Source organism: Zingiber officinale, chromosome 2A (assembly GCF_018446385.1).
Source record: "Zingiber officinale cultivar Zhangliang chromosome 2A, Zo_v1.1, whole genome shotgun sequence".
In the NCBI taxonomy this organism is placed as follows: Eukaryota; Viridiplantae; Streptophyta; class Magnoliopsida; order Zingiberales; family Zingiberaceae; genus Zingiber; species Zingiber officinale.
Window position 1 is genome coordinate 35,535,974 of NC_055988.1, and position 15,611 is coordinate 35,551,584.

Sequence of the window (15,611 nt, forward strand, 5' to 3'; positions counted from 1 at the left end):
ACTTCCTTCTGCCTGGCTTCACTCACCAGGACTTTTCTCCTTCTGCCTGGCTTCACTCACCAGGACTTTTCTCCTTCTGCCTGGCTTCACTCACCAGGACTTTCATACTGCCTAGCTTCACTCACTAGGACTTCCTTCTGCCTGGCTTCACTCACCAGGACTTTCATACTGCCTAGCTTCACTCACTAGGTCTTTCATTTTGCCTAACATCCCAGTTAGGACTTCCCAGTCAAGTATCCGGTCAACCTTGACCTACTTGACTCTTCTTCAATCAATATCTTATTGTCAAACATCTAAACCCAAACCAAGACTCAGCTTGGTTACCCAGGTCAACCTTGACCTGAGGGATATTGCACCAACAATTTAGTCCAACTCGATAGAGAAGGAGTTCATTCCTCTCCAATAGCCTGACATTAAACTTCAATCTTGCCAGGATATCGATTATATCCAAATATGCCTGTCTTTCTTATAATCGTCCAACGACGGTGGTGCCAGTAAGTCATCATGCCAGAGGGTCGACCAAGTATATGGATGAGGGAGTTTACCAAATATGAAGCAGCTCTTCCACCCCTTGTGCGAGGATAGGCACTCACCAAGAAAACTACACCCCAACCAAGCCATGAAGTAAAAGACTTCAGGCTCTATCTGTTAAGGATAAAAAATGATAATGGAAGATAGTGGAATCAAGTGAGATTTAGTACTACCGAAAAATGATGACTACAGAATAGATCAGATGGTAAAAGTTGGGGGCAAGTTGAGGCAAAGGGATTTGGAAGTCAGTAAAGAGGTCTTGAATGAAGGAGGCATTCAAAAAACTTAAGTCACTTGCTAGTTGACTCTAGAAACAAGTGATATAACCTAGGGGCGGCTCATGCAATCAGTGCTCAGGCATTGGAACTTGCATCTTATGATCATCCAAGATATCGTAAGACTGTTGGAGTTGTGCTTCTATGCCTTTGGTGTACACAATCTAATGAGACTTGTACAACCTATTTGAGGAGTTAACGATGGCCATTGGATTGCAAGGAAGGACACATAAGGTAGAGAAAAGATAAAAAAAATGAATATGGATAGGATAGTGAACTTACTATGTTGGTTAGAGCAGAAAAGGTGAATATGGAGATGAAGACGAAGGTGAGGATGGAAACAAGAGGTTAGAAATGAATGAAAGCAAAGTCATTTTCGGATGATGTAATATAATTTGGCGGTGACACAGTAAAGTTGTTTCATTGGGTTTTCCGAACTGTTGGATGACGATAGCAGAATGATGATGTCTCGCCACAATCGTTAGATTGCCCAGTCAAAGTTATGATGGTTACAACATACTCTCTGTTCCATTAAAATCATAGCATTGATAAGTTATGAAGAGACACATCAATCTTTATGACGGTTCAAATGCAACCGTCAGATGTGGAGACTAATAGGTGCCAACTCATCATGATCGTTGGATCCAAGATGGTGTCAGTAGTGACATCATCACATGACTTTGCAGTTAATGCAGTTAGTTTCTCCGTGACCCGAGGTAGATACTGCACGTTACACATTAATGCAACAGTATAGTGCATCAATTATCTATGTCACTACAAGAAAAAAGTCCTATTGTGACATTTTCTTAATGACATTTATTAAAAAATGTAATTATAAATATATTTTAATGACACTTATTAAAACAGATTAACTTTAAAAATAAAATATCTAATTAGACCTTTTATAGTGACAAATTTTATAAATGTCATTATACTTATAAATTAATAAGCATATTAATTTTATAAGAGTTGATTTTTTTACCCTAAATCATTAATACGCCGTCTCCTTCTCTGCACGCCGTCTTCTTCCTCCCTACACTGTTTGCTTCCTCCCTCTCCAGATCGCAGCGTCGTCTCCTTTCTCTCTGCAGCAATCAAGGATTTCTTTGCGGAAAGGTAACTTCAACAATTTATTTCTTCTTCAGCAAAAAAGAAAATATTCCCTCGCCGACGAGGAGGCACAGAGCGTCAGTCGCTTGAAAGATGGCAGCGAAGGAACAAGCATCGGCAGCTCATGAGGCAGCCGTTGCCTTGCCAGGCAACGAGCAGCCGCGTCTCGTGTGGCAGGTTCACGAGCGGTCTCATACGAAGCGGCCATTGCTTCGCCAGGCAACGAGTCGCTGCTTGGTGTGCGGTCGATTCGAGTACGACCACGTTGTTGCTAGGCATGGTAGCGGTCATGAACGCATCACTGCCCGACGAACAACTGTGCGTTGCTGCCTCGCCGAGTAGTGATTGCTCACAAGGCAGCCATGAATGCCTCAGGCTTCTGCATGCATGCGCCCGATTATTTTTTTTTTTCAAATCATTAGCCACCATGCATGCATGTGTCTGATTAATTTTTTTATCAGATCAAGCCAATGGTGACAACATACTTGCATGCAAAGTTACTATTTAAGTTATTAATAGCTATAGAAATTTTGATATATAAGATCTTCTTGAATTTATGACTTGACTGAATATCTGAGAAAGTATTTAATTGTATTTGATGCTCAATTTTAAAATAACTATAGCATCATTGTTTAATTAAAACTTCTCATAATTATACCATGCTACTTGTGATATAATTTTTCCCCCAAATTTAACTAGTTATGCAACTCTATTATACAACTGATTATGGATCTTATCTCTTATATTAGATAGTTATGTCAATATTAGTATTTAGTCGATTTTTTAGTACACCCCATGCATTTTTAATATTTGTATGTTATACTTATTTTAACAAGTGTTTTTTGTAGAATTATTATGGATAAGAGTTGGATGTTTTTACCAAGACAAACCATGGAATATAGAAATGGAGTTGAGAGTTTCTTACATTTTGCATTTGCTAATGCAAACATAAATGGAATGATTTTATGTCCTTGTACACGGTGTAAAATTGGTATATTTGTTTCAAGAGAAATTGCCTATGATCATTTGACGGTCGATGGTTTTATCAAAGGTTATACTCACTGGATAGCTCATGGAGAGATAGCATGTAGTGCATCTATAAACTCTACTTTTGTTCCATCACAAAAGGATGCAGATGATATGCATGGTTTAGTTTATGAGACATTTGGGATGCCAGAGCATAATGATAATATAATTAGCACACCAGAATTTGAAAATGATAAGGAGATTCCAACTGAAGAGGCTGAGAAATTCTATAAATTAATTGATGATTCACAAAAAGAATTATATCCAGGTTGCAAGAAATTCTCAAAACTTGCATTTATTATTCGTTTGCTTCACTTAAAGTGTCTTGGTAAAATTACGAATAAGATTTTTGATATGCTTTTAGATTTGTTGAGAGAAGCATTTCCTAATGCAATGAATGATTTGCCTAAGTCATACTATGAAGCAGAGAAATTGATGAAGCAATTAGGACTTGGTTATGAAAAGATTGATGCTTGCCCTAATGATTGCACTTTGTTTTGGAGGTTGGATAAAGAAAGAATTCAATGTAAAACATGTAATGAGCTCAGATGGGAAGCATCCGAAAATGATCCTACTGGTGAGAAGAGAAAAATCTCACGTAAGGTTTTATGGTATTTTCCAATAAAGCCTAGATTACAACGTTTGGTCATGTCATCCAAAACAGCATCCCATATGAGATGGCATTCTGAATCCCGCACAAAGGATGGTTACATGCGACATCCAGCTGACTCCCCAGCTTGGCAAACATTTGACCATAAGCACCCAGAATTTGCAAAGGATCCTAGAAATATAAGGCTTGGTTTAGCATCAGATGGATTTAATCCATTCAAAAATATGAGTACAACACATAGTACGTGGCCGGTTATTTTAATGCCATATAATCTTCCACCATGGATGTGTATGAAGCAACCATACTTTATGTTGTCGCTATTGATACCTGGCCCAACTGCTCTAGGAAATAATATAGACATCTACTTGCAACCACTTATTGCAGATTTGAAAGACTTATGGGAGATAGGAGTTCAAACATATGATGCATCAACTAAACAAAATTTTCAATTGCATGCAGCATTACTATGGACAATAAGTGATTTCCCTGGATATGCCATCTTATCAGGATGGAGTACTAAAGGACAACTTGCATGCCCAGTGTGTCACAAGTTTACACATTCACAATGGTTAAAAAATGGTGGAAAATATTGCTATATGGGTCATCGTAAGTTTTTAAATAGTGATCATGCATTTCGGAAAAATGCTCAATTTTTTGATGGCACAGAAGAATATGGAAAACCACCACCCAAACTATCAGGAAGCATGGTGATAAATGAGTTGAAAAATTCTAAATTTACATTTGGGAAAACAATTAATGATAATTCAGTACTACCATTCAATTGGAAAAAATTCAGTATTTTCTTTGAGTTACCGTATTGGAAAGATAATGTGATACGTCACAATCTTGACCTTATGCATATTGAAAAGAATGTATGTGAATCTATTTGTGGGACATTGTTGAATATGGAAGGAAAAACGAAAGATAATCTTAAAGCACGACTTGATTTACAAGAAATGGGGATAAGATCATCACTTCATCCTATTGAGAAAGGACAAAAGAAAGTTTATTTACCTCCAGCATCTTTTTCAATGGGAAAAAAAGAGAAGGGTATATTTTGCAAGGTCTTAAAAAAAATCAAAGTTCCAGATGGCTATGCATCCAACATATCACGATGTGTTCAAATGAAACCGCCAAAATTAGTTGGTCTAAAAAGTCATGATAATCACATTTTGATGCAACAATTATTGCCAGTCGCACTACGAAAAACTTTATCTAAATCAATTCGGATTCCTTTGATTAGATTAAGCAGATATTTTCGAGAGTTATGTTGTAAAGTAATTTCTCCTACGGATATGGTTAGTCTGACGAGAGATATTGCAGTGATCCTATGTGAATTGGAAAAGATTTTTCCTCCCTCATTTTTTGACATAATGGTTCATCTAACTATTCATTTAGCTACTGAAGTACAACTTGCCGGGCCAGTTCACTACCGTTGGATGTATCCAATTGAAAGGTAATATATAAATCTTGTTGATGTTATTTTATTTAAAATATTTTATTTGATAAATAATATAAATTATTGTGTTTTTGACTTAAGGTACTTGGGGACATTGAAGTCTTATGTTCGAAATAGAAGTAGGCCGGAAGGATCTATTGCTGAAGGGTATTTAGCTGAGGAATGTTTGACCTTCTGCTCTTTATATTTAGCAGATTATGTAGAGACAAGATTTAATCAATCATCAAGAAATGATGATATAAATATTGAATCAACATTCTCAATAGATATCTTTAACATCTCTGGTTATGCACTTGGAAAAGCCATTGCAACTAAGTTTGATACTGAGATATTAAAGAAGGCACATCAATATGTGTTATTTAATTGTCATCAAGTACAATCTTATATAGAGTATGTTTTTTTATAAATCATGGTGTTTAGATATATAACTATTTAAGTCATCATTATATACAAAATTAATATTATTAATTTGCAGTGAACACCGAAGAATTATGAGTCTTAGTCATTCTCGTCTTCCACCACACCAAATTGAGCGTATACATAGTGAAACTTTTGCCTCATGGTTTGCTAATCATGTAAGTTGTATTGTAATAGTTATTAAAAATATATGTTACAATTATTTTCAAATATAATTGATTAAGTATTTCTTGTATGATAGATTGAAGATGCAAATCTTGTAGAAGATGATCCCGTGTCAAATGATTTGAGATCAATCGCCAGAGGCCCTAATGTCATTGGGATACGATATGAAAAATTTATTTCAAATGGATTTAGGTTCCATACAAAGGAAGTGGAGCGTAAGAGAAAAACTCAAAATTGTGGTGTAACTGTTAGAGCAACTACTTCAAGTTATTCAAGTGTAAAAGATCATAATCCAGTATTAAGTGAACTTGATTATTATGGAATTTTACAAAATGTGATTGAGTTAGATTATGGAGGAGGCCGAAAAGTTGTTTTATTTGAATGTGAGTGGGTCTCCAAAGGCAAACGATTAAAATTGGATGAGGATGGTTTTGTGTTGGCCAATTTTAAAAATGTTAGGCATAATAATGAGCCTTATATTTTAGCATCTCAGGCTATGCAAGTATTTTACGTGGAAGATCCAATTGATTGTGATTGGCATGTTATTATCATCACTGATGCACGAGCGAAGTATAAAATGCAGCCTATGGCAGATGTTGATACATATCTTCAAAGTTATATGTGTAATTCTGAAGACTGCAATGAACATGAAGAAGTGGTTTGGGTTCGTGATGATATTGCAGGAGTGGAAATTGATAATGATTTATAAGCAAATTTTATCTATTCTATGCACTTATGTTTAGTCAATTATCATTTCAAAAATAGTACAATGAATTTTTTTATTCTTTTTATTATCATTTTTAACTTTTTATATGATATAAGTGGGTTTATAATTTTTTTAGTGGGTTTATATGATATTAGTAGTAATGCACTTGGAAATGCCATTAAGTATTGACATTTTTTTATTATCTCTATTTAATGATGTTTTATGATGTTGCTTCACTATTAATTAACACACGCTGTTTCACTGTTGGCTCCGAACTATTGCTTTAGAAGTTGACTTTTGTCAAAAAAAAAAAAGAGTAAATAAATAACCTTCTTCTGGATTTTCTATGGATTGGAAATCTATGGTTTATGTGATGGTAGATGCATTCTTTCTTGTTTCTCTAATCTAGACAATTTATATGGACATAAAATTGATGATTTATCTGGGAAAAGAGGTACTCTCTCTGATAGTAGGTGCATTCTTTCTTTTTTTTTCTTTGAATGATTTATTATCTATAATTTGTAATTAACTATTGTTTGTAGTACGAATGGCTCCTAAGCGTCGAAGTAAGAGGAAATCTCATTTTATACTTCAACCTGAGGTAAATATGCAACCACCAACTATGAGTACAAATCACACTGATCAACATTCAATTGAGCAAGGTAATATCTCATTTTATGCATCACAAATTTATTACCTATTTGAATTCAATTCTTATTTTTATATTTTTATTGGAATCAATACTTTTACAGATAGTCAAAATATACAAGGTACGTTGAATAACCAAAGAGATACACTTTCAAATCAACTTCATGTCGATGTGCAAGATAATATCTCATATGTTGAAAACATGACTTTAGTTCCAGATCAAAATGTTGATATGAATGAAACATCTAATGAAGGTAACATATATGAACAATATAATAATTTATTATATTATTTTTATTATGTCTTATATATATATATTTTTTGTGTACAGATAACGAAAGTGGACTTCATAATATTAATAGGAAAAAAAGAGGTCCCACATTTATGAAAGAAATTTGGGGTCGACCTAGCACACTACCACGCATTAAGATTTCATGTGATGATATGGGACGCCCTATAGGAACAAAAAGAAATAAATTTACTGATTTCTTGGGTTCTTTGGCAAGAAATGGTAAGTATTGTCCAATTGATGTGGAAGATTGGCATAAAATGTCAACAGATAAAAAAAAAGACATGTTAAATGTTATAAAGGTAACTAAATTACTTTTGCGTAATTTTCATGTTTAAGACTTTTAATTTATGCAAAGTTAATTTGTCTATTTTTTTGAAGGAAAAATACGACCTTCCTCCAGGAACTGAAAATTGGACACTACGATCAATAGCAAAAAAATGGAGAAACTGGAAATCTGAACTAAAAAAAAAGTACTATGATCCAGAGTTATCAATTCAAGTTCTGTTACAACAGAGAGATGAAAGAGCTCATGCAGAACAATATATGAGACTAGTTGCATTTTGGAACACAAAAAAATCAAAGGTAGACAATATGTTTTTATTTAGATTAATAATTTGATTTAAATGTTATGTAGACTTTAATATTGTTACTTGAGTGTAATTAATATATTAGGAAAGGAGTGAAAAAAATAAAGCTGCTAGAAAACAAAAGATAATGAATCAGACTACTGGAAGGACATCTTTTGCTCAAGTGCAATACAAATTGATAATTCTTCTTATTCGTGTTATAATTCTATGTGCATTTGAATGTAGAAACTAATAACTAAATATATTTTTAGGAAAAAGAAAAGGGGCACCCTCCAACACGAGTCGAATTATTTCAGGCTTGCTTTACTCATGCCAATGGAAGTCCCTCAAGTAATGTTGTAGCAGAAAAATTGGTAAACTACTTTATACTCTTCAATTTATTAATTTAAAGTGCTTTGTTTTAATTATCATTATGTGTTAAATAAGTATCAACATGTCATATGTTTGTAAAGGTTGCAATGAATGAACTAGCAAATCAACTTCCTGAAGATTCTAATGATCAGTGAGTCAAAATGATATATTTGCTCAAATTATCGGACCAGATAGACCTGGCCGAGTACGTATGCTTGGTGATGGTGTTAGTCCATCTGATTTATGGGGAGAAGTTCCTAGTCGTGGCACATGCAATTGACTAGTGATGGAACAGAAGACAAAATTAGAAAAAATGGATGAACAAGTTAAAAAGCAAGGCCAACATATTGCAATGTTAGAAGCAAAGATTTCTGATCAAGCAAACCAAAATCCTATTTCAAATTGCAATAATAGTCAACACACATCATCAAGTAGTAATCCACAAACTTCTATTCTTCCTCGTCCATCTTTACGGGTAAGAGTTGTTTAATTTCTTTTTTTTATTATTATATATTCCACACATCTTTAGACTTTTATTCTCTTTTACACTTTCATGTAGATTGGATGTTCTGTCTTGATCAAAAGTTTATTTGATTCAACAAAAATTGTGGCAAAAGGAGTGCTTCATAGCATGGATCCAAATACTACAGTAGGAAGACAGACACTAGGACCAAATTGGTGTGAAGTACAAGTACAAGTTGTCCTAGAACCAGAAGAGAGTTTAATTAGACCTTATGATTTTTTACAGAGGTTTGAGGATACACTTGGAGGAATGATAGCTTGGCCATATCATTTGGTATGCTTTTAACCTTTCATTGAAATATTATTAATTTATTATATTTATTGTGGTATTATAATTTTAAACAAATATGAAATGTATTTGCAGTTAACAGTAAACGAAGACTACTATTAGGTGGACATACTTTGCATTTTTCTCATTTGGTATGATATCCAATGTTTTGAATTCTTTTATTATCTTTTTTATTTTCATTGTTTTATTTCTCTAATACAAATATATGCATTGTATTTGTAGATGGCAGGTACATGGATTTTGCTTACAATATGATGGTTGAAGATGGTCCAACTAATTGTGTTTTTATTTCACAAGACTTTGTTAATCTAAAATTTAATAGTTTGAGTGTGTGTATAGTTAGTTTTGGATGTAAATGACTTATCATTAGTATTGTAATTTTTAATTTGACTCAAGTTAGTGTTAGATGAATAAAAATTTCATATTAGCACTTTTAATTGTATTTTATTCTAAATGATGGATGTATTGTGATGATGTATAAATTTTGAATTCAGGTTATATATTTTAAATAATTATTCTTGTAGTGACAATTTTTAATGTCTTTATAAATTATTATAAATGACAATTATTAATGTCATTATAGATTATTTAAGGTGACATTTTAAAATGATCTTATAAATTATGATTACTGACAACTTTTACTGTCCTTATAAAAATTTACAGGACACTTATAAATGTCAAAATAAATGAGTTTAGGTAACATTTAAATGTGTCCTTATTAGGATAATAACAGGACATATATAAATGTCATTAAAATAGGATTTTTATTGACATTTTTATATTGTCATTATATCCCTATATTGTGACATTTTTAAAGTTAGTATTCATTTTGTATAACGACATTATAAAATGTCAGGAATGAAGGAGGATCTAAGACGACATCACTTTATAGGGCGTTTTTCGGTTATGTCACTAAAACTTAAGTGTCATAAAAAATAAATTATAAGGGCATTTATGTGTGCCCTTAAAGACCATTATTCTTGTAGTGTGTGATATGCGATCTCACGTATCACATCCATTTAATACAGGTTTTCTCTCCCCAATGACCAACACCTTGCTAGCTGTCTTAGTGATACACTGCCACCTCTGCTCAACATTTTGGGCAAATCAGCTCAGTAGGAAGATGACAATTTAGTGCATTCTAGTTAGTCATACTGCGTCTCCTTTGACTAGACTTGAACAGGAAGTTTGTGATGCGATGATTTTCTACAGTCCCTATATGTCCTATGTGGTCAAAAGTCATGGTCAAAGTCAACATTGGGCAAACATGACCCAAATGGAATGAAACTATGCTCGGATAAGACTTAGGTTTGGTTAAACATGATCAATAGGCTTGACCTAGAGTTTCAAGATTGATTAAGAGCAAGTCTTAGCTCCTAGTCCCAACTCACCTCCTAGCTCAGTCTCTGATTTTGACTCCATCTAGTCTCAGTGGTTGACACTGACTCAGCTCCAGATCCCAGCACCATCTACTTGGCTCAATCTTAGTTGTTGACATTGGCTTTGGCTCAGCTCTAGATTCGAGCAGCATCTACCTAGCTTGTCCTTAGTTGTCGACATTGCCTCTAGCTCAACTCCGAATCCTAACATAATTTACCTAGCTCGAACTCAGTTGTCGACATGACCCTTTGCTCAGCTCCAGATCCTAGCATCATCTATATGGCTTAGCCTTTGTCGTCGAAATCTCTCTGGCTCAATCTCAGGATCCGACAACGTCTACCTGGTTCGACCTTAGGTGCCCATAATGTCTAGGGCTCAGTCTTAGGCCCCAACTTCATCTACTCTCAAGACCACTTCAAAATAGCTTCATTTCCTCATCTCCTCATCTCCTCATCCTCAAATCCAATCTACACCTCATGTGGCTTGCTCAGAGCATATGAAGGACTGTGTAACCTCTTCATCATTACAATCATTCCTCTATAATATTCTAAGGCATGTGGTGCTGGATGAATGAGAGGTAGTTATTAGGTTGTCAGAGTTTACCTAGATGCTCTTCTTCAAACACATGGTGTTCTATGGATGGAAAGGCATCTAACAGCTGTCATATTTGATTTTCTCACTATCTCATATGAGGATGATGACGAAGGAATATGTAAAAAATAATAAACCCAATTAACCTCATTTACTAGCTCTAGGGGTGACTAACCTGGCCTTACGAAAATTTTCTACCGGCCACCATGATAAATCGGAAAGAACCCGCGGGATGGCGAGGGAATATGTAGTGTCTATGTGGAGATGCTCTCGAAACAATTATAAAAACTCTAGAGAATACCAGTACAAAGGATCCTTCCCCCAATATCTAAACCCTGGAGTAGGTTTCTCCTTTTTTTTTTTTTTTCTTCTTGCATATCACCTCATGCAAATCCTAATTTGAACATCGAAGTGGCCAATTGGGACTCTCCAGCATCAATTTAACTCTCTTTTAAAGTACATTTTAGGTCCTTTCATTTCAGTTATCGACAATCTCCAGAGAAAGCACCGTCAATGTGATCATTGATTGTTTGCTTGGCCATGTATGTTATGATATTAGCCAGAACAACATATATTAACGTTGTTGCACTTGAATTTATAATTTTGGTGCTCTAGAAAATATAAGTGGAGAGTTACAAGTCCTTGGGAGATTACAAGGACAAGAAGAGAGATTTCCATTCTTCGTTTATCAAGCACCTTGTTGATTTGTATCGAGACATTTATATGTCTCTTTGGCAGAATTGTGTAAAACCAAGTGTTTTTGTTCTCTTCATGTCACTTTTGCTGAACAAAATATCAGGAACCACTCATTTACATTGGGGTCAACTTGGAGCTTAGCATCCCCAAGCGATTAGTATAAAGATAAAGAGCATGGTATACAAAATGATAGGATCAATTTACATTGCCATACACGCTAGTTTGAATAATTTATTTGATTCCCATTTTTTTCCCCCTTTACTGATTTAGCTTTGAAGTAACCAACCACGAGTATTATTCAAAAATCACTATTTCTGTGAGTGATTTCAGATCTCTTTAAGCACAACCAACTACCATCCATTAACGCTGGGATCCAAGCATGGTTGCAGACTTCGTCGACCAGAATTGCCGGAACCTCTGCCTTGCATACTCCATGTAATCAAACTCTATATCATTTACACGGTCCTACAACAAGAGCAAGGATTTACTCATCGAACATGCAATTCATGCAGGGTAATTCGAAGCTAGCAAAGAAGAGGGAGTTCCTTACAGAGATAATTCCCCATAAACCCCAAATGAGATGACTTGCCAAAGCATACTTGTCGATGCTGAAGAGAAGCTTCTCCACTTTGTCATCTTCCACTTGCTCACCTATATTTCAAAATTAAAAATTAACAACTGTCTAAGATCTCATAAGCATGCAGCAAGTATTGAATCTTAACCTTCCTAATCTGTCACAGATTAGCGAAACAAAATAATTTAGCACCATTAATGGATGCAATGTTTTCAAACGTCAAATAATAACTAAATACGCCGCCATTTTTTTTTTCAGTGCTCACTATATATTATTGATTGCCTGAGAAACCTGTAGGCCAGTTATATGCTCCTTCAAAAATATTCTAGAAATCTATTAGCATCTTACTGAAAATGCCTAGTAACATTACCAGAAGATCCAAGATATATCTCGACAAATCGTTTCCTCTCTTCAAAATCTGCAGTATATAAGTAGAGACTTGTCAATCAAAAGCATGAATATATAGGAACACAGAATAGGATATAAGTTGACCTGGATATTTTGTGAAGTCCAATATATGAGGCGTTTCGGTGTGGTAATTAGCAGCCATCTCGCAGAAGTGATTGGCAATATCAAATGGAACAGGGTTGTAACTGGCATACTCATAGTCCTGTAAGAAAGAGAAATGGAAACAGGTTAGAGAGGATTAAAGAAGCATGAGAAGATTCAATCTGCACATGTGAGAGAAAGTCCAAAAGGCTGATAATAGACCAGTATCCTAAAGAAAGCCAGGCGAAGAATTAAGTTATCAAGCCGACCTGTAACACGAGCACCTAAGAAGAAATATTTACAACTATGACGTAGGGGAACCAGAAAACTGTAAAAAGCAAGTGGAAGTTGCTATCATGTCTCAGTCAAGATAGCTTGTAAATCAAAAGATGTAATACTTATTACAAATAACTAGAGAATAAGATATCTTTTAATCAATAGCCAGCGTTACTCGCTAATGAAGCAATTGAAAATTAACTTTTGACTGCTAAAATTCTGGCATTTCCCAACAACTCTTCGTTGCATTTTCTATGTCGTAATATGACTTGGATCAAAAATCAAATAACGCAAATTATAATACTTGTTTTTCTACTACCTTCAAACATTTAACTTTTGTAGGAAAAATAACTCATTGTACTTTTCCATTTTCCAGTCATCGGGACATGGTAACAATGGCATCACTGCGTGAATTTTGTACAGCTAAAGATTCAGGCGACATGAATTGGAGGGAAAACTCACTATTATAGTCACCACGCCATTAGTTTCATCAATCATAATGTTTCCATACTGAAGATCATTATGACAGAAACATATCCTCTGTTCTTCTCTGGTGATTTCATTCTCCAAAGTTGTGATCTCCTTCTCAAGTGCATCCAAACAAAACTCTTGGGCATCTGCGCCAGCGCAGAAGCTCTTTGCTACTTTAAGCCACTTTCTACACGAGGAACATCACAAAATAAAGCGTAGAATAAATTTGATGGAAGCGCACTGTTAGCCGAAGAATCTGAGTACCTCATTCTGTTCCAGAGTAGTATAGTTTTGGGGCCAGGCATGTCAAGATCATGGAACTCCCTCAGTTTCAATGCTATGAGGGAAGATATTTGTGGGTCGCGGAGGTCGACAGCAGAAAGTGTCTGCAGAATTAAAGGTGTCAAAGTAGGAATTTAATTACTCAAACACAGACAGCAGTAGCCTCAAACAATAGTGTTTGAATGATATGAAGCCTTTATCATTTATCTATGGTGTTTATATTGATGATATTAGGGAAAATGAAAATGAGGAGAAATGTGTTCTAAAAAAAGATGCACATCCTACAAGTTATACAAAATAAATAGCATTAAAGCAGATCAAGTGTTTACTGGTCTAACTCCCCGAGGAAAAAGGGTAATCCTTTTCATGTAATGGCTAATATGGAATTGATTCTCCGAAGTTAATTCAACCAACTTGTTCTATGGAATTTTCAGAAACAACACTTCAGTTTTATTTTTTTTTCCATCTTTACCTATTTATTCAGTGCCATATTGAAAAAAAAACACAGACACAAAAAAAAAACTAATAATAATAAACGGACAGAGGAATCTTCGCTCCAATTTCTTTATAAAAGAAAGATAACTGAATAAAAAGCTTGATAAAAGAACAATTATTATTAGTATAAAAATACAGAAAAATATTTCGTTTTGATAGTAATTTGATAAAAAATAAACATAATAAGTGAAAATATTATTTAATGAAAAAAACCTTGCTTGACGGATTCCAAGTCTTTTTATCCTGAAGTAGGAAAGCAAGCAGAGGTTGGCGAGAAACAAATGTGCAAGGCGTTGCGATCAACATCATCGCAAAGCGAACGGAAAAGTCGAAGTCAAAAAATCTGACACGGACAGTTAACCAAACCGATTGCGAAGCGCATGAAGTAACGATGGAAAGATTCTCAGAATGAGGGAGAAAGGAATCCCGCAAGAATCTCTACAGGCTGCGGAGTTCACCGAGAAGAAAATCTGAAAAGCGGAAGGCACGCCCAGGAAGAAGGATTTGGGTGGTCAGGGAAATTAACAAAATCAATCAAGATCCAGTTCGAATTTGGGGATAAATTGGAAGAAACGAGAACTAACAAAAATCAGCAAACAACTAGGCCGCTAAGCAAACTGGGCGTACCCTGGCATGGATAAACTCTTCGATGCGGCCGTTGCTGAAGCGGTCGAGGAGACGCGGGCCCTGGCCATGCCGGGACATGAACTCGAAGGTCCGGATCTCCTCGTTGCGGTCGAAGAAGACGTCGACACCCTCTCCGTAGAGGCGAACGATCGCCTTGCGAGGGTAAGGACCTTGCGAGAGCCACTCGATTTGGTAGACCTCGTTGGTCATGGCGCCCTTGAGCGGCACGACCTCGATCGCCCGGGAATCCTTCACGTCGTTCCATCCTAAAGCGAGGCGGATCAAGATCTTCCTAGCCTCCACGGGAATCATCCCCTCCTCCTCCTCCTCCATCTCTTCCTGCTCAACCACGCAGCCGACGTTTCGAACGCCATCCTCGACCCCGTTAGCTACCATCTCGACTCTGATTCTTTCTCCTCCTCCTCGCTGCTACACGTCCAAATCAAGGAGAAAAGCGCGAGTCAAGTCCACTTCCAAGGATGCCTTTACGGTTTCGAATTGGAGACGAAGCAAGGGGTTTTATTTTTAAAGGCGCGAGGAGAGGCGGAAGGAAGTCAGAGAGGAAGGAACCAGATTGGTATCCGACGGAGCAGATCCGGACACGTCGATTGGTGGAAGCACCGGTTGTTCTTGCATCTGTCAGCATGACACGCGTCGTGGATCTGATGGCTGCCTCTCTGTCTGCCAGTTGAAGCTTCCGTCCCAAATCCCGAGCAGTTTGTTGCTTGCTGCCTTCAACCGG

General features: G+C 35.9%; 2 protein-coding genes across 2 annotated transcripts; one reads left to right on the forward strand and one right to left on the reverse strand.

Moving 5' to 3' along the window:
* The first annotated feature begins 2,807 nt into the window (after positions 1–2,807).
* LOC122043632 lies at positions 2,808–6,302 on the forward strand. Its single transcript, XM_042604240.1, has 4 exons — positions 2,808–4,602; positions 4,951–5,008; positions 5,093–5,351; positions 5,670–6,302. Exons 1-4 carry the CDS (start codon positions 2,808–2,810, stop codon positions 6,300–6,302), a joined length of 2,745 nt encoding a protein of 914 aa, XP_042460174.1.
* Positions 6,303–11,815: 5,513 nt separating this feature from the next.
* Positions 11,816–15,372, reverse strand: LOC122041027 (probable choline kinase 2). The gene is made up of 7 exons (XM_042600557.1): positions 14,870–15,372; positions 13,730–13,851; positions 13,457–13,652; positions 12,722–12,839; positions 12,600–12,647; positions 12,206–12,306; positions 11,816–12,120 (listed from the first exon to the last, which is right to left on the reverse strand). Exons 1-7 carry the CDS (start codon positions 15,263–15,265, stop codon positions 12,016–12,018), a joined length of 1,086 nt encoding a protein of 361 aa, XP_042456491.1. The 5' UTR covers positions 15,266–15,372; the 3' UTR covers positions 11,816–12,015.
* Between the last annotated feature and the right edge of the window lie 239 nt (positions 15,373–15,611).